Here is a 27,714-nt window from a genome sequence, read left to right on the forward strand (position 1 = left end):
TATTCGAAGAAAAATACTGACCAGCGAGGAAGAGTTTTAGTTTTGGAAAGAGATAGAAGTCAGAGGAAGTCAAATCTGGGGAATAGTGTGGATGTTCCAACAATTCATTGTGCAGATCCCTTAATTTTCCCATTGCCAAAACACCTTTGTGGGCAGGTGCATTGTCTAGTCTGGTTAAAAGATCAGAATAATATTCCCCAGTTATTGTTTCACACTTTTCAAGATAATTAATAAACAAAATGCCTTTAGCATCCCAAAACAGTGATGCCACAGCCTTTCCTGCTGATGGAACTGACTTTGTCTTTGGCGCTGAATAACCAGCTTCTGTCCGCTGTTTTGATTGGATTGCTGTTTGGATTCTGGTGTGTAATGGTGAATCCAAGTCTCATCCATAGTAATAAATCGATGCACAAAATCAGTTTTATTCTTGTTAAAATGCTCCAAACACTGTTCAGAGATTTTCATACGAGTGCGTTTTTGATCTGCTGTGAGCAAGTGCAGCACCCATCTTGTGCAAAGCATTTTCATTTGCAATTCTTCATGCAAAATATATCCTACAGTTCTTTTGAAATGCCTGTAGTGTCAGCAGTTTCACACACTTTGACTCGTCAGTTATCCAATACCATATTGTGCACTTGATCAATGATTTCTGATGTTGTTACACTTTTTGGACGTCCTTCACCTGGATCATCTTCTAGGCTGGTACAGCCACGATTAAACTCAGCTGCCCATTTCTTAATTGTCGAAAATGAAGGAGGAGAGTGCCCATAAAGTTTTATGAACTTCAAATGAATTTCTTTAGGTGTTAAACCTTCTTTTAGAAAGAATTTTATAACTGCATGATACCCAATTTTATCCACTTCAAGGAATACAGACAACACTTTTGCTTCAGACAGCTGTATAAAACAAACTACTTGTTAGAATGACTTGCAATTTCACATGGATGTTTATCACAATTTCACATGGATGCATAGATGTGTTGCCATCTATGGTCGAGGCCGAGAACTTTTCAGACCACCCTCGTATATATATTCAACATCCTTTATCATCTCTGAAAGTTTTACGTTCCTTGCTCAGTGTACATCTCCATCTAAGTTAAGCACTTGCCCATGTTTACAGTCTTCCATATACTTATGAAAGTTTGGTAGCTTCCCCCATCAGTTTTTAAAGAAGTCATAGTAGTTTTTGATGAAACCATCTATCTGTGATGCTAAAATTCTTTCCATATTTTGCATAATCACTGGTCAAATAACAAATTCAAACTACATTTACACAATTATGTACTTTTTTTTTTTGACATTGTCACTGATGGTATGAAGTGTAGATTCACCAAGTCCAGTCACTCATTTTATTACCTTTTTTTTTAGTGTTTTCATATCTTCTCTTAGAACAGCAAACGTTTTTCTAAGGTCATAGCTTTTAAAGACTTATTAGGATTCACTGTTCTCCATCCTGCCAACTACAAACCCAGTAAGTCTGAAGGAAGATAAGCAGCATAGAAACAGCTCTGCCCAAGGTTAAAGTTAAACCAAGACTGTAAGGGTTTTCACATAAGCTTCCATGTACACAGAACCAGCATGTGCCAGCCTAAATGGATATTTTTAAAAATTCACACACACACACCCACACACACAATCACATCATCATCATCATCAAATTCCTGACATGTACCCTCAAGGGGTGTACAGGATATGATACTACTACATGAAAAATTTTAACTAACTTTTAACATCATTACTAACTTCCTATCTACTTGTCAAGACATCAGATCTTATATTTCTATCGTCTAAGGCGCTTTGTACCGTATCAATCCACCTATATCTTGGTCTTCCTCTGGGTTGTCTTCCTGGCAGAGAACACTTGTTTTGCTAATCTTTCCTCGCCCATTCAGTTTAAGTGACCATACCACCTGAGATTACCTCTGCTAATGCATTCCTGGATGCTGACAATGTCAAGTTCTTTCCTAATATCCACGTTTTTAATATGATATTGCCATTGATGCCATCTGTTCACACCTCTAATCTTTCTCAGGACTCTCATATCTGCGGTCTCTAGTCTTTGGTCAAGTGTTTTACTTCTAACCCAGTTCTCAGATCCATAAGTTAAAACTGGTTTGAACACTGTCTTGTATACAGCTAATTTAGTGTTCCAACTAATTTCTCTCTTACTCCATATGAATTTATTCAATTGACTTCCCAGCATACCAGCTTTGTTGATTCTATTGTCTATTTCCATATTTAATTTACCATCTTCAGTAAAAATCGTGCCTAAGTAGCTGAAATGTTTTACTTGTTCCACAGGTTCTCCATTCACAACACAGTTGACATTTTCAACAATTCTACCTATTTTCATTGTCTTTGTCTTTTTAATGCTAACCTTCATACCATATCTATTACAACAGTTATTCAATTTAGTCAGGGAATCTTGCAAACTTGTAGCAGATTTATTTAGAAGTATAACATCGTCCACATGTAGCAAAGAACTGACATTAACATCTCCAATTCTGATATGTTTAATACCACTTTCTTTGATAATGTGATCCATATAGATAATGAATAACAGAGGGGACAATGTACATCCCTGTCTCACACCAGATTTAACATTAAACCATCTTCCTGTACTTCCTTCAATTCTGACAGCTGACTCACAACTCAAATAAAGACTAAGTATTTGCTTGATATAATGCCCCATCGACACCATATAACGGTAGCGTATTGATTAGCTTCTCTCTTAGCACCTTGTAATATTACTTTTCCAGGTCGACAAAACTCAAATACAGATCATTGTTATATTCCCATGCTTTCTCAACTATTTGTCGTAAAGTGAAGATCTGATCCTGACAGCCTCTATTTGGCCTGAATCCAACTTGTTTTTCATCAAGCTTTTCTTCCACAATTCTTCTCGACCATTTCTCAAGTATATTTGCATATATCTTGCCAGGAACACTCAGTAGGGAAATACCTCTGTAATTCTCACATTCAGTTTTATTTCCCTTTTTATATATGGGTACTATTAGAGCTCTACTCCAATCATCGGGAATTTGTCCCTCTGTCCAGGCTTTCTGAACTATGCAGTGCGGCCACTGTAAGACTTTTATACCACCATACTTCAGCATTTCTGGTCGAATATCATCTACTCCTACTGCCTTTCGATATTTCAAGTCTTTGATGGCTTTTTCTACTTTAAGTATGGATATGTATTCCTGACTGCATGTATGGTCAGTGTTTTTTCCCACTGTGCTGTCATCACTGCTTGTTTCATTTAGCAATTTTTCGAAGTAATTACTCCATACTTCAAGGATATCTTTTTCTCCTGTTTTCATGTCACCTTTATCATCTCTAACTCCTTTTACAGCACTCTTTCCTCCGTTTCTAAGCTTCTTCAACAACCTGCAGAATGTCTTACCGCCTTCTTGATATTTATTTTTTATATTCTTGCCAAAGTCCTTCCATGACTTTTATTTAGCTAGTTTTACACATTGTTTCGCTTTCTTACATTTGTCTCTATTCTCTAAGAGTAAAAGCTGACTTATTTGCCAGGAACTTTTGATATGCATTCTTCTTTTCCTTCACTGCTTCTTTAACTTCCTGTGTTCACCATAGATTTCTGATTTTTCTATCCTTGCAGACAACCTCACCACATGCCTCTCTGGCTGAATCAATCAGGGTTTTCTTCAAGGCTTGCCACTGAATCTCCAAGGTTTGGTTCCTGTTCTCAAACTCTTTCATTTTTTCTTCAATAATCTTTGTGTATTTTAGTCTACAGTTCCCATCTGAGAGCTGTTCAACTTTTATTCGCTTTAAAACTTTCTTACATGTGTTTCTGTTCAATATGAAATTCAATTTCATCCTGCTTAAGACTAAATAGTGATCGCTTCCAATTTCAAATCCTCTGTACAGTCTGGTGTCCTGCACCATGGAGAAAACATCACTATCAACAATAAGACTTAAGTCAATGAGACTGTTCTTATTCCTTGCCTCTTCTCTCCATGTGAATTTGTGCATATTTTTATGTTGGAACATGGTGTTAGTAATAACCAGTCCATATCCAGTCCATAGCCATTATTATTAGCTTTGCTCTTTTCTCCAAATTTTCCCAAAATATTTTTGTATGTCTGACAATCATTTCCTACTCTGCTATTTAGATCTCCAACAAGGACCAACTTTTCATTTTTCATTGTGTCAGTTGCTTTTTCTAAAGAACTCAAAAAATTCCTCCACTTCTACCTTAGTAGAACCTTCTGTGGGACCATAGTCACAAATAAGTCTCATTGTCCAATTCCCTTTTCTGATATTTGCCCACATCACTCTACTTGAGACTGCCTGCCATTCAAATAGATTAGCCTCGTAATTTGTGTTGAATACTATGGCTACTCCTTTTCCTTGATTGTCATTTCCTGAATATAACATTTTGTATTTATTGCTCAGAAAGATCTCACCAGTTTTTGTCTTTTTTGTTTCAGTCACCCCTATTATGTTGATCTGGTACTTATCTAATTCTTCAGCTAGCTCCATTTCTTTGCTATTCAGGCTTCTTATGTTGATAGTACTGATCTTTAACTCTGGTGATGTTGAGTTGGGGTGTGCTTTCAGATTTGTTCCAGTAGCTGACTTTTTGCTGTTCGCCCTGGTTCCCTGGCAAAAACAACGGAGGCCTTGTTTAACCAGGCGATGCCCCAACTGGCCCAAAATTTTGTCAATTTTGTTGTACCATCATTTTCTATATTGGTTTAAGCCAATAAGAATACAATTTAGTCAGCTAAATCCCAAATTGCCAACCCATCCTCTTTCATTCAGTATCCAGGTAGATACCCAATGGGGTGCACCAAGAGAAGGTGATAATTGGACATTAGGTCAGAAGCCCTGGTCAGTTCTCCACATAGCCTTTAAAGGCTATGTGGAGGTCTCCTCTCAGTTATAGAGCTTTGACCCTTAAGCACCCACCCCTTAAACACACAATCTCATGAATGCAAAATAGCAAAAGTCGATCACTCAAAACTTGAGGTGTTAGTGTATCCGTGACCACCGTGCATCTTAATTAACATCAATAATTTCTCTACCCACTATTAAATCCATTGAAATGCATGCAGCAGATATTCAAGGATCCTTTACAGTTCACCTCCAAACCCACAGAACAAATTACTCATTGTTCATCCCTTCCTGCTGTCCTCTTCCATCTTACGACCTTCCCAAGAAATTCAATCCACAGCTCTTCAAATCAAATGTGAACACATTCCTTCTTGCTTATCTGTGGTGCATTACCAATCTATTCTGTATCGGATCATAAAATAATAATCAAATAGTTAAAAAATAAAAAAAAATAAAAATAAAAAAACTTCCCACGATCTGTGAAATAGCTTTCTCTGTGTCTTTTCCAGTACCGTGGATGTTACTTAGCCTATGTATTTTGCTAGTATAAATAAAAAAAAGTAGCAGAAATTTAGTATAAACAATTATTATTATGCGACACCTCCAGAGAGGAAGACTCATCGAGAGAGGGCACCAATCTTTCCTGTATGGATATATATTTAATGTAAACAATCTTATTATTGTTTACATTAAATATCTGCTACTTTTTTATTTTTAATTTAATCATGAGAAAATTTTAACATAGTGATCTAAATTAAACAAAGAAAAATTAATATAAAAACTTCGAATTTAAAAAAAAAATTAATCTTAAAATTTACTGTACCATAGGGTTATGATATACTTGCCAACTATACAGTGTCTTTAGCTACGAGAGGTCTAATGTTTAATTTAATTTCACATGGAAGCAGTAATAAATGGAGATCATTTCAGAAGCCTCAGTGGTATACCACTATAAAAATGGTAAATACTTTTATTTGTTTCTTGTTTTTTATAAATTAAAATCCTTCTTTTCATTCCCTTTGCAGACCAAAGTAAAGTTGCGGGGGGTAGTTTTTTTTTTATGTTATATGAAGAATTTTGGTTTCTTTAATCAGTGAAGAGTGTTGTCAAAAACTGTGTATATGCCATTTAACTGGAAAGACTTTAGTTTGAACATCTATCTAGAATTTAAGGAACAATTTCATCTTACCATCTCTTGGTCTTCCTCTTTGCCTACTGCCATCCATAGGTCTCCATTCTGTGAATAGTGTTGTTGTGTCTTGTAATGTGTTCATCCTATCTCCATTTTGAATGCATCATGTAACTCATGATGTCCTATCCACCTGTTCTCAGTCTTAACAAAAGAGTATCCTTCTCTAAGTGTCATACCAAGCAGATTTCTTGTCATTCTTCTCTGGGTAACATTCAACTTGTGACCCCATGATTATCATCAGTGCTCATGGGTCCAATGCCTGTTGATGTCCAGTGCTCTTTTCACCATTCTTTGCCATTTTCTCTATCCATTTCCGGGTAACTCAAATCCTGCAAACTTTTTCACAGCACTCCTTTCATATCATCTACCCATTATCAACCTAGCTGTCCTCTTCTGTTTATGCCATCCATTGTACCAAACATTTGCTCTTTCTACTGTTATCTATTCTGCAGACTACAATTATTTCCTGCATCAGATTCTCTTCTCAGTTTAATTTTTTTTTTTTTTTTATAGTTTTTCCTTTGTTACTACTCATCCAGGTTGTAGAATCTTACTAGAACGTGATCTTTCAAAATTCATTATTCATCTCACAGAGTTATTAACATTACCCATATCTCACAACCAAAGAGAGCACTTGTGAATATACGTTTCCAGCAGTCTCAGCTTATTGCAGGACTCACTGATTTACTTTTATTTCATATTTTGTCCATTGCCTGTAAGTTTAATTTTGCTTTTGTTGTCTGGATCTTGTGTGTCCTGTTGCATTCTAAGTATATGAAATTTCTAACCTCTTCTAGCCCATGCCCTTTGATCTTTATTGACTTTTTTTTCCTTTTCTATGAATATCATTGTTTTAGTTTTTTTCGAGATTTAGTATTAACCCACATCTCCTTCCTTCTTCATTTCAGCACTGTTCTAGTTCATGTTCTTCAATAATGACTATATCATCTTTAAATTGTAATTTTATTGATTTTTGTACTTTGAATTGAAATTCCCTTTATCTTCTCCTTTGTGACATCCATTGTTCTTTCCAATAGCATGAAAAAGATGCTTGAAGATACTGATGCCTCCTGTTGTCTGGAACAATCTTACTGTCACTCCACAATTATTCACAGTAGCCCTTGCATTATCATTGATATTCTGCAATAGAAATATCAGGTTCCTGTCCACTCCATAAAATTCAAGTACAGCTCATGCCACTTTCTATACTGTCAAATGCTTTCTGAAAGTCATCAAAGCAGGCATGAATAAATTTATCTAGTACATAAAATGCATTGTTACACAACCACTGTAGTTCATCTATCATCATTTTGCTATCAAATTTGAGCTTTCTCCACAATTAATATTTGATACACAGTACTCCATTTTTTCATCTATTGATCATTTTTCCATTAGTTTCCTTATGCCTTCTGTTATCATCATAAGTACTTTTCCCACATGACTTATTAGAGCAATTGTTCTGTAGTTTTTGCAGGCCATTTTGCTTCCCTTTTTGTGAATGGATATTAGAATTGATATTTCTTCTGGTACTTTCCTTTTTTGTCACATTGGTGTAGTTCATCTTGCCATCATAATCAGCATCTCTCCAGTGATCTCATCTCTCCTATGTCCTTCTCTTTATGATTGGTGGTGATATTTCAATTCATCAATTAACCTCTTTTTTGGACCTCAACACAGGATATTCTGGAACGATGAAAACAGATTCCTGTCCACTCCATAAAATTCAAATACAGCTCATGCCACTTTCTACACTGTTGAATGCTCGACTCTTGAGCTAGTTCACTTAATTTTATTTCTAGATCTAATGCCAAGAGAACTGTATCTTCAGCTTAATGGATATGTATTGCTGACTGTATGCCTGTTGAATGTTTTTTACCACTGTGCTATCACTGCTTGTTTCATTTAGCAATTTTTCGAAGTAATTACTCCATACTTCAAGGACATCTTTTTCTCCAGTTTATATGTCACCTTTATCATCTCTAATTCCTTTTACACCATTCTTTCCCCCATTTCTGAGCTTATTCAACAACCTTCAGAATATCTTGCCACCTCTTGATATTTATTTTCTATGTTCTTACCAAAGTCTTCCCATGACTTTTGTTTAGCTTTCTTACATTTGTCTCTGTATTATCTAAGAGCACAAGCTGACTTATTTGCCTGGAACTTTTGATATGCTTTCTTGTTTTCCTTCACAGTCTCTTTAACTTCCTGTGTCCATCATGGAGTTTCTGATTTTTCTATCCTTACAGACAACCTCACCACAGTGAGGTTGTCTGCAAGGATAGAAAACCACATGCCTCTCTGGCTGAATCAGTCAGTGTTTTCTTCAAGGCTTGCCACTGAATCTCCAAGGTTTGGTTCCTGTTCTCAAACACTTTAATTTTTTCTTCAATAATCTTTGTGTATTTTAGTTTACAGTTCACATCTGAGAGCTGCTCAACTTTTATTAGCTTTAAAACTTTCTTAAATGTTCTGCTTTTCAAAATGAAATTCAGTTTTATTCTGCTCAAGACTAAATAGTGATCACTTCCAATTTCAAATCCTCTGTACACTCTGGTGTCCTGCACCAGGGAGAAAACCTCACTGTTGACAGTAATATAATCAATGAGACTTTTCTTATTCCTTGCCTCTTCTCTCCTTCTGAATTTGCGTATTTTTATGTTGGAACATTGTGTTAGTAATAATCAGTCCATACTTTGAGCAGAAATCCAAGAGGTATTTGCCATTATTATTAGCTTTGTTCTTTTCTCCAAATTTTCCCAAAATATTTCTGTATGTCTGACAATTATTTCTTACTCTGCTATTCAGATCCCAAATAAGGACCAACTTTTCTGTTTTCATTGTGTCAGTTGCTTTCTCTAAAGCCTTAGAAAATCCTCCATTTCTCTCTTAGTAGAAGCTTCTGTTGATCCATAGGCACAAATATGTCTCATTGTCCAGTTCCACATTCTGATATTTGTCTACATCACTCTACTTGATATTGCATGCCATTCAGAAGATTAACCTTGTATTTAGTGTTGAATGCTATAGCTACTCCTTCTTTTCTCTGATTGTTATTGTCTGAATATAACATTTTGTATTTATTGCTTAGAAAGATCTCACCAGTTTTTGACTTTTTTTGTTTCAGCCACCCCTATTATATCCATCTGCTATTTATCCAATTCTTCTTCTAATTCCATTTCTTTGTCATTCATACTTATGTCGATAGTACCAATCTTGAACTGTGGTGATGTTGAGTTGGGATGTGTTTCAGGATTTACTTCCACTGTTACTTTATTTTAGAAAGTAATTTAATAAAACGAGACCTTCCCTTTGCAAAACCACATTGCCCCCTTATAAAGTATCATATTTCTGTCCACCCAATTCTGAATTTTAATTTTTATCCTTTTCTCCAAAATCTTAACCACTACTACTCATGATATACTGATTTGACTATAATTTGTTACTTCTGTCTTAGAGCTTCCCTTATGCAGTTGAATTATTTTCCCCTCTTTCTACTCTATTGGGAATTTATCAGATCTGAGGCTTAAATTAAACAGTTTGGTCAGCGGAGGTGCTATCTCATGCACATTCTCGTAACACATGGGTCGATATTCCATCTAACTCTATGGCAGTGGTAGCATTAATGTTCTGTAATATACTAAGCCCCTCTATTTCTTCTATCTCTAGACTCTCATCAATCAATGACACATTTGGCATTACACTATCACAACCAAGATGGTACACTTTTGGAAAATTATCACTAAGTAACTTAACTATTTGATTTGCTTCTGTCACTTCCCTATCATCAATGCTTTTTAAAGTCATCCTTCTATAGTTATTCCTCCTTTTACTTGCCATATAGCAAAAGAACTTCTTAGGATTTTTTCTAATTTGTAAATCTCCTGTCTATTTCCAAATTTAATTTGCTATCGTCACTAAACTTTGTGCCTAAATAGCTGAAATGTTATACTTGTCCGGTAGGTTCTCCATTCTTACTTAAGGATTTACTTCATATTTTCAGTGTTTCTGACTATTTTCATTGTCTTTATCTTTTTATTGGTTTTCATATCAAATTTATTAAGCAATTATTCAGTTTAGTCAGAGAATCTTGCAAACTTGTGCTGGATTTATTCAGATGTATAACATCATCTGCATAAAGGGCTAAGATTAACATCCCCACCTGTTTTGATATCAAATTTAACACAACTTTCCTTCATAATGTGATCCATATAAATAATGAATACCAGTGGAGATAAATAATGAATATCAGTGTGCATCCTTGTTGCAAACCTGATTTAACATTAAACCATCTTCATTTCCAACCACTGACTTACAACTTAAATAGAGAGACGATGTATTGCCTAATATAATGTCCCATTTACGCCATATAACTTTAGTTTTTGAAGAGCTTTCCCTCTGGCACCTTATCATATGCCTTTTCCAGATCTATGAAACTTAAATACAAATTTGTTAAGACTTGAAATGGTAGGATATAGAATTTTTCAAAAAGACAGGAAAGTGAAGAGAGGGACAGAGGAGTATTGTTAATGATAGCAAGGGAATTTTGTCCTTCAAGAGTGGAAGTGGAAAATAGTAATAAGTGGGAAGATTTTGAATATACTTGGTGTGAAGTTGATATCATTAGAATAGTATATCTAATAGGATGTTGTTATAGGCTAGGAAATAACAAAGAGAGTAAATCTGTTGAGTTTCTGCAGGAAACAACATGGAAGTAACACAAAATTTATCGGTTTGAGATTTGGTGATATCCTCACAGGATGTGGTAGTGAATGACATATCAACACTGCCACCTGTTGGTGAAAGTGATCATGAGATATTTGTTTGGGGTACTCAAACAGGAAAAAGTTATCAAGAAGGTCTGTATGTGGAACTATAAGGTGGATGATTATGAGATCTGTAGTCAACTAGCATCAATACATTGGATTGATGAATTATGTAGAAAGATATATCAATAGTTAAGCGAATCAAGTAGGAGTGAGACGGATGAACAGTGAAATCAAGCAAGCATTAAAAGAAGTTGTTATGGAGGAACTGCAAGACAGTTTGTAGTGAACAGATGCTTGAAGAATATAAATTGCATGCCAGAAAAGTGTCAAGTGTAGTTGAAATAGTAGAATATGAGAGGAGATTGGCCAGTCAGGTCAAAGCTTCCATTGGAATGAAAGAAAGGAAGAAAAATTTGAGCCATTGGAAGAAAATTCCATGGGAATTTTTCTACTATGTGACAAGCAGGAGCAAAAATAATTATGTCAGGTTACCATTGGTAGATAGTTATGGTAGCAGAGTAGCCATCGGAAAGGATATAGTGGAATTATTTAATGAACACTTCATCAGTGTATATCATAGTGGTGTGAATGATGCTGTGCAACATGTAGAAGGGAGGCAAGGATTAGGAGAATTAAAGGTGAAAGAATCAGAAGTGTATCAAGTGTTGCTTGGGTCATCTAAATCTATGTCCTTTGTAGATTATATAACTATGTAAACACATAAAAATGTAATATAAATTATAAGAAAACTGTTATTAGAAAACATTCACAAAATTGGAATAATTTTTAACGTGGTTCAAAATGTTAGAATAATGCAAAAATAAATGCACAGAAATTACGGTCAAAGGGAAACAACATGATAATTAGTACTTTGTTTCATCCCCCTTAGCTTTTATGACCATTCGTAAACTGTTGGACATATTATTTAGTAGCGGTTCACAGTCTTTTTTATTAAAACATGTCCATATGGTTTGCAGACTAGAAACAAGTTCAGTTTTGTCTCTTGGGACAACTTCTTGAAGATGTTTCTTCATAATTTCCCACAAATTCTCAATGAGGTTTAAATCTGGTGAGTTGACCCTCCAAGGAATTACATTGATTTGCCTTTCTTTGAGCCATCTAGTAGTGGTCTTGGAAGTATGTCAAGAAGCTGAATCTTGCTGAAAAATGAAATCACCATCACATAAATCTTCTGATGCATTAAGATAAAGTGCTCAAGACTTTCTTAGTACACTTTAGAATTAACTCTTTCATACACACAATACACAGCCTTCCTGGACCCTCTCTGGTCATACAATTGTGCCCATACCACGACAGTGGTTGCAAATTTCACCAAACAGTTCATGCATTCTTGATCAAATGTTTCTTGCTTGAGATGGTAAACACCTTCATCGCCAAAAAGTACCTTTTCTTGCTGTCCTTTTGACCCCACAACAGTCTTTGGTTACACCATCGCACTCTAGCTGCCTTTTGCCTAGAAGTCATAAGTGGCTTCGTCTTAGGCACACATGATTTAAAACCCAATATGTAAAGTTGTCTCAATGTTATAGATTTAGATACATTCACACCTGGTTTATGGAAGTTTTTTTACTTGTCTATGCTACTAATTATATATTGGGTTTTATCCTTTATCCAAGTGTTAGCAAACAAAGTTTGTGCCTGAAGTACTTTCAGGACTGGAGCAACCCATGGTAAAGGTGATATAAGTTCTTAAAGAACTTCAATTTCTTCAATCTCCTCTCATCTCTTGATGTAGTTATTACCTTTAGACCACTATTGCAGTGATTATTTTGAAAACTCCAGTTGTTAGGATACTGTCTCAATACTCTACTCATTCTTGCTTGAGAACATTTCATTTCCCTTCTTGAGAACATATACCACCTTTACCATGGGTTGCCCCAGTCCTGAAAGTACTTCAGGTGCAAACTTTGTTTGCTAACACTTGGATAAAGGATAAAACCCAATATATAATTAGTAGCATAGCCAAGTGAAAAACTTCCATAAACTTATCTCTAATCCTGAGAATTTTAATAATAGAGTGTAACACCTTTTGGCAACTTGTATAGGTAAATATGACTTCTCCATTACTTTCACTTTAGTATCACCACCTCTTGGTCTGGCTCCCACTGATGAGATCTCAATAAAGGTCAAAACCGGTCTGTGTAGTGGCCATTCCCTTAATGCATAACATTATACATGTCTGCAAGGAGATGTGCTTTGCATTATGGGAGATACTAAAGCAAGTGATGAGAACTTATACCACCTTTACCACGGGTTGCCCCAGTCCTGAAAGTACTTCAGGTGCAAACTTTTGCTAACACTTGGATAAAGGATAAAACCCAATATATAATTCACACCTAGTTCTTTTCATTTCCTGTAAAAATACCTTACACTTCACGATATTCTTCAATCTCCTCTCATCTCTTGATGTAGTTATTACCTTTCGACCACTATTGCAGTGATTATTTTGAAAACTCCAGTTATTAGGATACTGTCTCAATACTCTACTCATACTCTACATATGCTTGCTCGAGAACATTTCAATTCCTTAGCTATAAACTGTTGAGTTTAGCCTTCTTTGTGTAGAAACACTATATGAAACTTCTTAGCTTATGATATGTCATAAGCTAAGAAGTTTCGACCCATGTTTAGCACATTCGACCCATGTTTAGCAAATGATTAACTGAAATCCACGCACAAACAATTCCTCACACATAAGTCAGTCTGCAGCTACTGAAATATATGCTATTTCTATGCTCTCCTCGAAACCAGTTGGAAAAATTTGGAATATTCTAATATTTTGAATGATGCTAAAAAATTTTGTGAATGTTTTCAAATAACAGTTTTCTTTTAATTTATATTACATTTTTATGTGTTTACATGGTTATATCATCTACAAAGGATGTAGTTTAGATAGTGGCAATTCATATTTGGTGATAATTATTTTCTATACGATAAATTAGAATTGCAAATCAATTAGCACATTTTCTTTGATTATTCTAATATTTTGATTTGGAGGTGTATAATCAATCTTAGACTTTTCCAGGTATATAGTTATCTTTTTGGTCATTGAAAGAAGATGTTTGCTATTATCATGTCATTTTGCTCACAAAACTCAATTAGCCTTACGCCGCTGTCATTCATATCACTAAGCTCATAAAGTTACTAGTTACTGGAGACATCCCTCTTCTTGTGTATCCAACTTTTGCATTTAAGTCTCCCATAAGAATCAGAATATCATCATTCTTTATTTGGTTGATAACTTTTTTATCTCTTCATAAAATGTTACACAGTGGTATCCTCAAGGTATACAGATTTTCCTGCAGTTTGATTCTTCACTTATAGGCCAATAATATTCAGGAATGCTTTTGGAAACTCCTGTTTTTATTATGACTCCAACACCTCTTGTGTTCTCTTTGCCTCCTAAATAAATAATTTTGGAAGTTTATTTTGCACTTGGTTAGACTATAATAAATTTAGTTTAATCCTTTATCCAAGTGTAAGCAAACAAAGTTTGCGCCTGAAAATATCTTCAGGACTGAGGTAAGATGGTACATCCCTTGGCAACTCGTAGCAAAGTGGACCAAGCTCTCATCACTCCTTGTCTCAGTATCTCCCATAATGCAAAGCACATCTCCTTGCAGACATGTATACTGCTATGCATTAAGGGAAGGGCCACTACCCAGACTAGTTTCGACCTTTATTGAGGTCTCGTCAGTGGGAGGCAGACCCAGAGTGGCAGAAGCAATGGAGAGGTCATATTCAACTTCCAACATCTTTCTCTAAATCCAGAGTAATTTAATAATAAGGTGGTACACCGGTTGGCAACTCGTATAGGTAAATATGACCTCTCCATTGCTTCTGCATTAGTATCACAGTTAAGAATCAGGGAGAGACAGTTAAGAATCCCATGGACTGCAAGAATGACCAATAAGAAGGTTTTAGAGGGTATAAAGACAGAATGTTCCTTGGAGGTGATGATTGCTAAACAGAAGTTGATATACTTTGGACATATTATGCAAGAAGATGTATAATTGGAAAAAGCTGGGGAAGATTGAGGAATGAGAAGAAGAAGAAGAAGAAGACTGCAAAATTGGATGGACAACATAAAAGAACTTATCTTAGAATTGCTGAAAGAAAGGCCAAGTGGGATGGAGAGCCTATGTTCACAAGATCACCAAAAGTCTAAAACGACTGAGAGGCACATAACAACAACATGACTTTCTAGCATTCCATGTGGCTGTTTGCTATTGCCTGTTTGTGGTTTTTAGATGAACTTGATCAGTGATGACGTCTTGATGACTGTGAGTCATCATCATCATCCTACAGTTTCCATTTTTGCCATTTTCTTCCCCATGTTGTATATATACAGCAGATTTCATTGTGGGGGACCCAATTTCTTCTGCATGACTAAGGCTCTTTAATCTGTGATCTGTAATGATCTGTAATTGAAAGTTGAGATGGTGAGGCTCTAATCTGTTCCATCTTGTAATATTACAGTCATTCTGATCATTCTTGTAATTTTCTGGAGCTGACCGTGTCTGACATCATTCGTCTTCAGCCTCAAGTCACTACTGACAACAGCTGCTTTCTTCTTTCAGTGTTCCTGCATGGCTTTATGGCTACTCTAGTAGCTCAGGAGCTGAAAAAGTTCCCATCATACCACTCTTGTCTGCATTCCCATACTTCCCTGTTGTTCCCTTTCAACGATGAGAATGCTTGGCTTGGATTTAGTTCCAGTGTATATATTTTAAAATTTGCATTAGTATGGTAGCCATATGCTCATCCTTCTATGACTTTTTCTGTTTCTCACTTATGACTGCAAAATTCTTGGAGAGGATTGTCCTACAGGGAAGAATCCTCTCCAAGATTTTTAATAATGCAGAGAATGGATATAGGTTTGCAAATTCTCAGATCTTTGAGGATTGTGATCTACTTTAAATTTTTGTCAGATGTGAATATTAAAATGTTATGTAACAGCACACTACATTGCATTCAATTTTTTTTACATCTTTGGTCCAATACTTTTTACAAAAATTTTTCCATCAGAACAACGCTTCTAACCAGGAAGTATGCATCTCAGCTCTGAAATTTATTAGTGTGTGTGTGTGAGAGAGAGAAATACTATTATTATTAAGAGAGACCTTCAGGGAGTCAGAGACTCGTCGAGGGAATATAAACACAAGATACTTTTTCTGCAATAAATTGAAGGAGCAATAATGGGTTTGCCTATTTCTTTTACCTTAGCCAACTATTTTATGGAACACTTAGAACAGCATATCCTTACTTTTTCCTCAAGGTTTCAGTACGCCAGCATTTTTGCAGTTATGTTATTCTTCATAAAATTACTTAAGTCTATCCAAGGATTAAATTTACTTATGAAATAAAATACAACAAGCACCTTTCATTCCTGGTCATCATCCAAAGCCAGTTTTCAGTATATAGAAAGATAACAAGTACTGGGAGCAACATTGATGTTGCTTCTCATCATCATCCATCACAGAAGTTAGGCATTATTGAGACTTTAGTGCATTGGCACACTTGTTATGCTCCACTGATTCTCTTCTAGTTTATTATAGTTATTTTCATTTCCACTGGCTACAACACCAACATCATCAACAAAGTTTTTGATAATTTTGGCCTTCATCCCAGTCCTTAGGAGGAGGTTTCTTGAGTGTCCATTCCTAATGTCAGCTGTTTGTTTTAGAAGTTCACCAGATTAACCTTCCATCTGGTTCTCAAACTAAAATCATTTTTACTCTCTCCAAAGGTGAACTATTTTCTTTTCCTATGCAGGAAAATATTCCTATATTTTCTGATTTCTTTATTAAATATTTTTTCCTATGTAGGAGTTTATAGAATTTTCTGCTGTGGTGTCTCATATTATGAACAGACAACTTTATGATCTGTTCGAATACATTTGGAAGAACTTGAAAATTACATCTATCTTCATGATTCTGATAGTAGATACAGAATTCATTGGAATAAGACTAAAGTTTTACAAGAAAGTCATTTTTCATCAGAATGGCTTTCTGATGGAAGTCTGATGAAAAATGACTTTCTGATGAAAGCCATTTGTCATCAGAAAGATTGTATAAAGAAAACTATCAAGCCTATATTCATCATCCAAACTTAAACAGAAATTATCTTTGAAAACTTTCCCAATTTTGGGAGGTTATCCCGCTCATCCCCTTCATTACTGTGCAGATCAAGCTTTCCTCTTGCATTTAATATCATGTATTATAGCACGCACTACAATTTTCAATTGCTATACTATTTTATTTTGTTTCTTTAACTCTGTGCTGAAAATGACCTTGAAATGAGGCCAAAAATTCTGCTCGTGCTAAATAATTTATTTCTAATATAAGTGAATTCCATTATCTTAATTCCTTATGATTATGGCTGCTACTTATTTATCTATATTCTGCAAGAATTTCTCTGCAGGAGACACTGTCAATGTATAAACAGAAGTTGGTTTCCTCTGTGTGGACAGCAGGTTTGCAAGCATTTTGCCTCCCATTACAATCTCCTATTATTTGATTCTTCCTCTTTAAAAACAAAGGAGGACAGCATAATCAAACACAGTTATCCTGCAAGTCACAAGGAATCTCCTATGCTTCCAAGGAAACATAAAGAAAACAAGATCCAAGTGAGAAAATAAAAAAAGGAACAAAATTCAAAAGAAAAAAAAAAAAGTTTTACTCAGGCTTTTTGATTGTCTCTTGGTTTTCTGCAGTCCTGAGATCCAAGTGGTGTTCTTATCTTCTTTAGGAACTTTGGCATCCACACTCAATCTGGCTTCCCTTCTCCCGTTCCATGGATAAAGCTGGTGGAAGTGTGCCGTTGCCCTGGTGGTCCATCTACCTGTCATAATGCTAGATAGTCCTTCAGCCCTTGACTTTTTTTTTAACCCACTCCTGGAATAGATTTCAGCAAAAGAAAACTTGCCTTTGGCCCATGGCTATGTTTCCTTTGTTGTGGAACACCCTCGCCCATCCTGATAATAGCATCACTTTTTTTACTGGCCTGGTAGTGAGTGGTTAGTGTATCCAGTCTAAAGTGAACAGGCTGCAGATTGACCAGACTTCACCAAACTCGTGTTCATGCTTAGTGAAGAAAATGCGCATATAAAGAGATTAATTATCTAACTACATTTATTTAGCTAATTCGATTACTCATCTTATATTTCACTTTGGTCACCAAAGCATCTTTATGAGTACAAAGAAATATACTAATCACAAGCACACGGGCATACCAGCAGGAAAACAAACACATACTGATTGTAAAGGGCAGGCTCCCATCCTAACTGGCACTCTCAATGGGTGCTGAGATTGAATCTTGCTGATGGTTCCCCAGATTTTTGGTAGTGTGATGCACCCAGATTTGTTTAAAGTTTGGTGAATTTTGTGTAGATTCTATTTTTAGAATCTGCCACAGTGCTACACCATTCTCCAAACTTAAACAAATTCAGCTGCATCACACTACCAAAATTAGAAACCATCATTTTGAGACTTTAAGCAAGAGGATCTGCTGAGACTGTTTTTTGGAATTAGCAAAGTGCCACACCATTCTACAAACTTAAACAAATTCAGCTGCATCACACTACCAGAAATCTGAGAAACCATAATTTTAAGACTTTTAGCAAGATTCAATTACTGTACCTGTAATGGGAGGCCACTCAAGACTATAGAAATCAACCCTCTGCAATCAGTCTGTGTTTGCCTTACTGCTAGTATGCCTGCATGTAAATGCTTAGTATATTTCTTTTTGCTCATGAAGCAAAATATTGGCTTAATAATCTAATTACGAATAAATTTACTTAGTTAATTATTTTGTTTACGTGCGTGTTTTCTCCACTTAACATCAGCATGAATAATAATCAACTTCCAAGCATTTTATCCAGTTAGACTTCACCAAAGTTTCTTGCACTTTTTTTTTAGTGCACTGTATATTGTGGCCAGAATATTAATTCTACCAGTGTTTTAGATTCTAATTGGAATCTAATCAGATTCCAATTTCTGATTAGATTCTAATCAGAAATCTACTTGATTGTCCCAAGAAAAATGCCGTTCAGCCCTCTTTTAGGCTTGAGCAGGACTGAAGTAAATATATAGAACATCATGTATAAGAGTGCATCAGTTTTGTACGGCAAAGGTGTTATTTCCTCACTATTTCATTTATTTAAAATTAAAATCTGCTAACACCTTTAACTGTTATTCCACAAAGAAATTGAACAAGGCCATTTTAACTGTTAACTTTTGGAGAGTGAGAGGCGGTCATTAGCCAGTCAGAGATAACTGGCCTGAACTATCAATTATTTGTAATTCTTGTAGATAAACTTATATGTTGGTGATACATAACTGTTAATTTTTAGGGAAAGACAATGTATGCTATTATATTAATTAAAAAACTTTAATTAATACTTCCTATATTTTGGTAATGTTACATTTCAGGGAACATAAAAAATAATGATATGTGCATTCAGGCACTAACACTGAACAAATATGGCTGAAGACAACAACTGAAGTTGGTCCTAGAGTCCTAAAAGGTGCCAACTAGCAGGCTAAATTGGGTAGTAGTCTTGGCTGTTGGGCTGATGTTCTAAGAATGTAAGCTTCCCATATTTGGGGCAGTCTCATGCATCCAAATTTGTTGAGGTTTGGGGAGTTTTTTTAGAGCTGAGGCTGATTCTAGGAATAATCTCTCATATTTAAACTGGCTTCAGTGTAGTAAGGTGGCTTTCTTCCAGTATATTTTATGGTGGGTGTCCAAAGCATGGTTTGCAAGTCCTGAATGGCTGTATTGGTGGAAATAGATATAATCCTTATGTTCAGATATCCTGATATTAGCTGTCCTGCCTGTTTGGTCCCTGGTCCCCCAAGGACCAGCCACCTCCCCTGGACATACCTAGAGTATACCAGGTCTCTTGTAGTCGCAAACTGTCTTACTACAACCATAGTAACGACCATAGACACTAACAATGAACATATTTGTTCAGTGTTAGTGCCTGCGTGCACATATCATTATTTTTTATGTTCCCTGAAGATAGTAATGTAACATTACCGAAATATAGGAAGTATTAATTAAATTTTTTTAATTAATATAATAGTATATGTTGTCTTTCCCTAAAAATTAACAGTTGTCAATTATTTGAATAGCATCTGGTGAAGAGAATATTGTAGTCAGTTGCTGATCTCATGGTCCTTAACATTTTATATTATTGTTTGAAATAATGTGGGTTCTGTAGTTGATTTGCTTGAGTTGTGGGATTAAAATTGAGAACTGGTCAAAGAAAAGCATTTCAGGTGTGCAATTTTTGCCCTTAATTACTGCAATCTTGAAATGTATGAAATCAGCTTGCAAATATCTGTAATGAGTTCATGATACCATATTGATTATTGTTTTATATATTCTGTTTTTTTTTTTAATTTTTGGTGCCTTATTCTTTCTTACTCTGCTCAGCGAATTCTGTATTTTTCATTAAATTAAAGTCCAGGCTCTTTTGCAAAATATTTGTCTTGTGTCTATGCAGGTATTCTTTATTTAAGAGAAACAAAAAAAAAAGGGGGGGGATGTTAAAATATTAGTGGAAATGCAAGAATAACCTTTAATAATGGAACACGTATAGACCACGGTAATAACTTTAATTACATAAAGGTACAAATGTAGAAAGTTTTTTACCTTGGGTAATATATGTTAAAGATGCTAAGCTATTTTAAACCTGATTTTACTCCATTTCCCAAGTAAGCAAACAGACAAATCAGTCAAGTTTGCGCCTGCGTGTATTGCAAGTCTAGGTGACCCATAAAGTAGTACAAGTCTAGGCAACTCGTGGTAAAGGTGGAATAAGCTCTGATCACTGTTCTTAATATTTCCCCTTAATGCAAAGCCCATCTCCTTGAGGAGATGTATGGTGCTATGCATTAAAGGCAAGGGGCTACTATCCAGACTGGCTTCGATCTTTATTGAGGTCTCATCAGTGGGAGCCAGGCTTAGAAATACCAAGGATAAGTAATACAGAGCTTATAAGTATTTTACCAAAACAAGTTACCATAAGGTGTTTTGACCTTATTAAATAAAAATCTCAGGATGAGAGATAGATGTAGAAAGTTTTTTACCTTGGGTATAATATATGTTAAAGATGCCAAGCTATTTTAAACCTGGTTTTACTCCATTTCCCAAGTAAGCAAACAGGCAAATCAGTCAAGTTTGCACCTGCATGTCTGTAATGTAGTGCAACTCGTGGTAAAGGTGGAATAAGCTCTATCTCTCATCCTGAGATTTTTATTTAATGTCAAAGCACCTTATGGTAACTTGTTTTGGTAAAATACTTATAAGCTCTGTATTACTTAACTTGGTATTTCTAAGCTTGGCTCCCATTGATGAGACCTCAATAAAGGTCTAAACCGGTCTGAGTAGTGGCCTCTTGCCTTTAATGCATAGCACCATACATCTCCTCAAGGAGGTGGGCTTTGCATTAAGGGGAAATATTAAGAATAGTGATCAGAGCTTATTCCACCTTTACCACGAGTTGCCTAGACTTGTACTACTTTACGGGTCACCTAGACTTGCAATACATGCAGGCGCAAACTTGACTGATTTGTCTGTTTGCTTACTTGGGAAATGGAGTAAAATCAGGTTTAAAATAGCTTGGCATCTTTAAGAAAGGTACAAATATTTCGTACTGAAAGTAACAGTATATCCTCAGTGTAGAACAAAGTTAAAGGAATGTAATACAAAGTAAAGAACAGTCGGTGGATCACCAATTAAATTGTTGCCGCGTGCCAGAAGATTAATTACTAAAATATTATTAAATAATTCTTTAAAGATAATTATTTCATTGATGGCTACATAAAATAAGAGTCTCCCAAACTTTTGGGAGAGAGAGAGAGTCATTTCGATTTAAATTCGGCCGATGTAAGAGGTCTTCGCAACTTTCTTTAAAAAGGCATTCATATTTAAACCTACATCTGTGGAGAAGACAAGCTTTATCCCACTGGATATTATGAGGTTTCATGTATTCAATATAATATTGATGTTCCTTCATTCTTTTTTCCACAGAATGGCCTCTTTGTCCAAAATAGGATAAATTGCATTCACATGGAATCTGGTAAACACCAGCCAATGATAGAGGTGACAGTTTGGCTTTTGTAGATGGCAACAAGTGAGAAATTTTGTCGATAGGAAAATATGTGGGAATAAGATGATACTTCTTTAAAATTCTGCCTATAGATTCTGAGATGCCTGAAATGTAAGGGATTGGAACTCTGCAGTCTGTTGAAGACTCTTGAGATGTTGGAACATAGGAGTCAGTTATCTGTTGGATCTGATTAGGGTTGTAACCATTAGATTCTATTAACTTTTTTAAAGTGAAAAGTTCTTGTTGTAAGGTTGATGGAGAGGAGCACACTTTATGTGCTCTATCATTGGCTGGTGTTTACCAGATTCCATGTAAATGCAATTTATCCTATTTTGGACAAACAGGTCTTTCTGTAGAAAAAAGTATATCGAATATATGGAACCTCATAAGTCTGGTCTAGCACAACATAGCATTGACACTAATCATAATATCCAGTGGGATAAAGCTTGTCTTCTCCACAGATGTATGTTTAAATATGAACGCCTTTTCAAAGAAAATTGCGAAGCCCTCTTACATCGGCCGAATTTAAATCAAAATGACTGTCTCTCTCTCTCTCCCAAAAGTTTGGGAGACTCTTATTTTATGTAACCATCAATGAAATAATTATCTTTAAAGAATTATTTAATAATATTTTAGTAATTAATCTTCTGGCATGCTGCAACAGTTTAATTGGTGATCCACTGATTAAAGTTATTACTGTGGTCTATACGTGTTCCATTATTAATTATTATGCCACAGGTACCTCTAAAGAATAACCTTTGTTTTCACTTAGCAATAATTGGAAGTGTAATATACAACAGTACTTACCGCCTCATCTGGATGACACTGTATAGAGTCATCCTGAAACACATGGTTTTCAGTTTGTTCAGTTAGATGACAATCATCTTTTAAATATGCGAGTGTAGACTTCAGCTTTGACCGTGGCTTGGAGAACATGTAGTCAAGTAACTTCGAACTCCAAATGGGATCTCATTTTGAGTTCAGGAAATCCCTTTTCAGTGTTGGAATTTTTTCAAACATCGTAATAAAAAGCCTTGCCAAATCTAGATCTGATGAACTCTAGCTCCTCCTCTGAAAAAAATTAGTGTTCTGCCCATATGAATTCTACTTAGAACGTTCCTCTGCACATTTTTAAATGTGCAACATGCATGTTTATAGTCAACATGATTTTTCTGAGAATGTAGGTTTTCAAGTTGCTCTCTACTAAGTGATATGGAACAATAGTGCTACTTGCTGTACCTCTTGCATTAACATTCTGCTGATATTTTAATGTAGTTTTATAATTTTATGTTATTACAAAGTAATTTCAAGCCATGGTTCCACTTATTTTTTAATACTCTCTTCTTATGCTTCCAACTTTCACCTCTCTCTTTTTCATTTTTTTTTTTTTTCTTGAAGATATAAGATACTTTTGAATGAAGGCAGTCAATTTTTTGTTAATATTTCAATGTGAATATCTCCCTGCTTATGAAGAATAGGCATAGTCCTCTTTTTATGTAATCTTATTATGCCATTATACTCTTAAACCAGGCTTTTTGACAATGCACTGTGGATGTATTTATGCATTTAGCTGTTGTTGTTATTATGTCATAATCGTACTTTATATGTATCATTTCTTTTCTTTCATATATTTATTTCATTTAAAATTGAAATTGACTATTTTTATCATTTGTTGCAATAACTTTTATTTTATTTTAAAGAGCCGTGCCCTAATGCAATCTGTAAAAGATACATTTACTGGTAAGCATTTAAATTTTAATATCCCATATCTATAATATCTATAAAACTATTACTGTTTTCACACATACACATAACCAAAAAAAAAGTATTAAGATTTTAAACCAAGTCTTCAGAGAAGATACCAGTCCTTGAAATCAGATATTGCTTTCAAAATGTAGTTATATTGTATTATTATTATTGTTAAGACATACCTTCAGGGAGTCAGGGACTCATCGAGGAAGGCCACATACTACACACACACACCAGCTATCATACTTGTTCTTGAATTCATTCACACTGTGTGCACACACAACATCCATTGGCAATTTATTCCAATCACGCATCACTCTATGAGAGAAAAATCTAGCTCTCACTCCCTTCTTAATGGCATTCATTCTCAGCTTCCAAGGATGTCCCCTTGTCCTTTCCCCATCCTCCATAATGAAAAATTCCATTAACTGAAATCCTGTATGACCCTTTCAGAAGTTTGTAAGTCTCTATCATATCATTCCTGTTTTTCTGTTTGCTAGTGACTGTGGTCTAGTTTTTTTTTCAGGGAGCTGGTAGAAGAGGACTTGAAGATGAAGAACTTGGATGTGGTGACAGCCCAAGACAGGAAGGTGTGGAGGAGACTCATAAGAAACAGTGACCCCACTTAAGTGGGAGAAGCTGCAGAAGAAGAAGAAGAAGAAGTGACTGTGGTCTACAAATTCTCAATCTGTCTTCATAATCAGTTTTCCACAATCCTGATATCATTTTTAATACTCCCCTTTGCACTTTCTCCACTTATCAGAATCACAATGGAAACTTGGGACCATACTTATGCACAATAGTCCAAATGAGTCCTTATCAAGGCCTTGTAAAGAGACAAAATGACATCCTAATCTTCACATGTGAAAGTTTGTTTCAGCATTGCAATTATATTTGAGTTGTATTTGCTGCATGGCCCCTGAACTTGAACTTGCCATTTACTAACACTCCATGATCAGTTTCTTCAAGGATAATCCCACCAATATAATACGATATTGAATATCTAATCACACCAAAACGCATAACTTTACATTTTGTAATGTTGAAATGACAGCCATTTTCACATATCCACAATTTCAGCCTATTCAAATCATTCTGCAAGTACCACATATCAGCAGCACTTCTGATTATCCTGCTTATCTTTGCATCGTCAGCAAATAGCTGTATGTCACATGTCAAATCCTTCCCAATGTCATTAATGTACAGATTGAATAACAATGGACCAAGGACTGATCCTTGAGGCACACCACTAGTTATCTTGAATCATGCAGATTTCCCCCCACCCCTTATCCATGCCTATAGTTTATAATCCAATCCCATATTCTCCAATTTATGCAACAGTATTCCATGCTGTATTCTGTCAAAAGCCTTAGCTAAATTCAAAAGTATCATGGTGTCCATTCCCTTTCTGTAACTCATTTGTAACTTATTATAGAATGTGAGCAAGCTGTTAAAACATGACCTTCCCTTAATAAACACATGCTGTTCATTACAAAGCAGTGATTCACTGTCAACCCATTTCTGAATGCAAGCCCTAACCAATTTTTCTAAAATTTTCACCACCATTCCTGAGATGTTGATTAATCGATAGTCGGATACATCGGTCTTTGCACTACCTTTGTGCAATAGAATTATCATACATTTTTTCCACTCCTGCGGAATCTCCCCTGTTCTTAGACTCAAGTTATATAGCCTGATCAAAGGAATAGACAGTTCAGCTGAACATTCTTTTAGCACTCATGCTGATATCCCATTATCCCCTATTGCTGAATTCTTATTAAGTTTGTGCAGTGGCTCTAACACTTTCTAATATGCATGAGTTTCTTCATCCAATGAAGAGGTGGCGGTGAACTCAATGTTCCATACACCATGTTTGATAGCCTTTAGCAAAATGGGTTCTCGTTAGTTGAACAACCTCTTCTGCATATGTCACCCTCACACCATCTGCATTCAGTAGAGTCCATGCAGTTAGCCTAGTGGCTTTGCGCTTTGCAACCATATGCCTGGGGAAGGAGTGTCCTAAGTTCGATTCCCGTCAACGACGTGAGGAGCTCAAGGATCTTCTCAGCCATAGCCAAGTTAGCCGGTCTTGGACGTGGACAGCAGGGTTTTTTCATCCAATTTATCTGGTGTTTTTCATCCCACAAGCAGGCAAACCGGTCCGAGGACACACACGAATTACATTTAGGAATACTGACCCAGCCGTAGGTCTGATTCGTCAGCCTATGCCAGTTCTGAAGCCTGGATAAAATTTGGGGGGACTAGATGGTACCTTGAACTCCCATAAAAAGGGGGAACGCTGTATCATCACACGGAATTTATTTATTTATTTATATTAATTCTTTCTTTTACTTGTAGCACATCAATAGAATTCTTGTGGGTTGTCTTTAGCTTGCAGAGCCAGTTTCTTTTCATACTTAGACTTAGCTTTCTGTACAACAGTTGTGACTCTACTGGCCTGCTGCTTATAATTTTCGTAATTGGCATCATCCTCATGCATATGGTATTCCTTCCACATCATCCTTTTTTTATGAATCACTTGCTTAATAAGATTACACATCCAATGACTCCTATCCTATTTATTCTTTGAACTCTCTGGACACATTCTGATATTGCATCATTTAAGTAATTTTTAAATGTTTCCCATGCACTGTTGATATTCTTCCCATCCAGCAACTGTTACAATTGCACTGAACTTGGTATACTCCTCAGTTGGTAATAATTTCCTGCTTTGTTGTTCAGCATGTAACTTTTTCTGAATGAAACATTCATAAACTTGCCACTTCCTTAGTGATACCACATGATCATTGTCACCAACCAGATTATATTAGAACTCCACAGAGTCGGAAAGGCTATTGAAGTCTTATAGCAGGTATGTACAACTATAGTTATACAGGCCTGCTATACAACTATGAGATAAACCATTGTTCTTGCTTCCTTCAAATTTTTAGCAGTCTATTCTGGATTATTATTAATATGGGGATTTCTATTATCAATCTCTAAATACATATTCATATCATGCTTGTTTCTTCCTGTCTGCCACTTGCTGTAGATTTCGTTCTTCATTGTTTTAGTCAATATGCAGGAGATGAATTCTCCTGCATCTAATCTCATAGTTTTTATCTCCGGATCCTCTCTCTCTCATATCATTTTGGAGTGATAAGAGTATTCTTGTCATTCCAAAAATGAAATGACCAAATTCACATGTAAATCCAGATCAGATAGTCAGGTGAAGTTATTATTATGTTGCTCCTCTAAATTCTTTGCTTCCTGGACTTTGTACAGTGCACTACCAGAGGCTGGTCAGAATTCATCTCCTGCATTTTGACTAAAACAATACTGACCTATTTGGCGAAAGACTGAGAAGTTATAGGTATGAATTCCACTGTGAGTGTGAATGTTTGTGAGTGTTTTTAGTTGGTCCATAAATTTATTTCATCAGTAATTACACTGGTTTTATTTAAAAACTTTTATAGTTACGCATGTGTAAAAAAAATGATAAAGAATTTTGTTCAAAAACTCCAATATATTTCATCCATTATGAACATCATAAGAATGAGTCATAAAGCATGTGAATACCAGCTCGTCTCTTGGTCACAGCTGAAGTATATGATTACTCTGTTTGTCAAAGGAACAGTTGTGAAAGTTGTGTAGATAAAAAATAATTTAAAATAATTATTTAGAAAAGAAATAAAATAACATTATGAACAATTAAAAGAAATCACTTTCTAAAACTTAGAGATTGTTAAAGTATACATTCTGAGAAGTTCAGGGTTGGATGATTTTTTAACATTTCATATGTTTCAAGGAAAAGACAATCAAATTTGAATTTGCTCGAATGAAAAATCTTTGTCTGGCTCCAGAGAATTCTGTACTTAGCATCAATAGCATGAAAGCAAAGCCAGATTTGTCAGATTCCAAAAATGTGATACAGTCTTGGTGTTCTTGGATTCTGATCAAATCAAAGCAGAACATCCAATCTGTCCAAAATAGCAA

The 27,714-nt window shown here is 35.5% G+C and overlaps 1 protein-coding gene across 8 annotated transcripts in view; it reads left to right on the forward strand.

Annotated features, from left to right (window-relative positions):
• The window catches only part of Rad17 (Rad17 checkpoint clamp loader component), a 404,427-nt gene that overhangs the window by 244,754 nt on the left and 131,959 nt on the right, over positions 1-27,714 (forward strand). For 7 of the 8 annotated variants that reach the window (XM_090401712.1, XM_090401709.1, XM_090401711.1 and 4 more), the window contains 2 exons: positions 5,697-5,828; positions 23,670-23,709. In XM_090401712.1, coding sequence (XP_090257838.1) covers positions 5,697-5,828; positions 23,670-23,709 — 172 coding nt within the window. The remainder of the gene's footprint in view (positions 1-5,696; positions 5,829-23,669; positions 23,710-27,714) is intronic. The other variant, XM_090401715.1, reaches the window with a different exon arrangement.

Source organism: Typopeltis vanoorti, chromosome 12, assembly GCF_054136105.1.
Source record: "Typopeltis vanoorti isolate ZY-2024b chromosome 12, IOZ_Tvanoo_1.0, whole genome shotgun sequence".
NCBI lineage: Eukaryota > Metazoa > Arthropoda > Arachnida > Uropygi > Thelyphonidae > Typopeltis > Typopeltis vanoorti.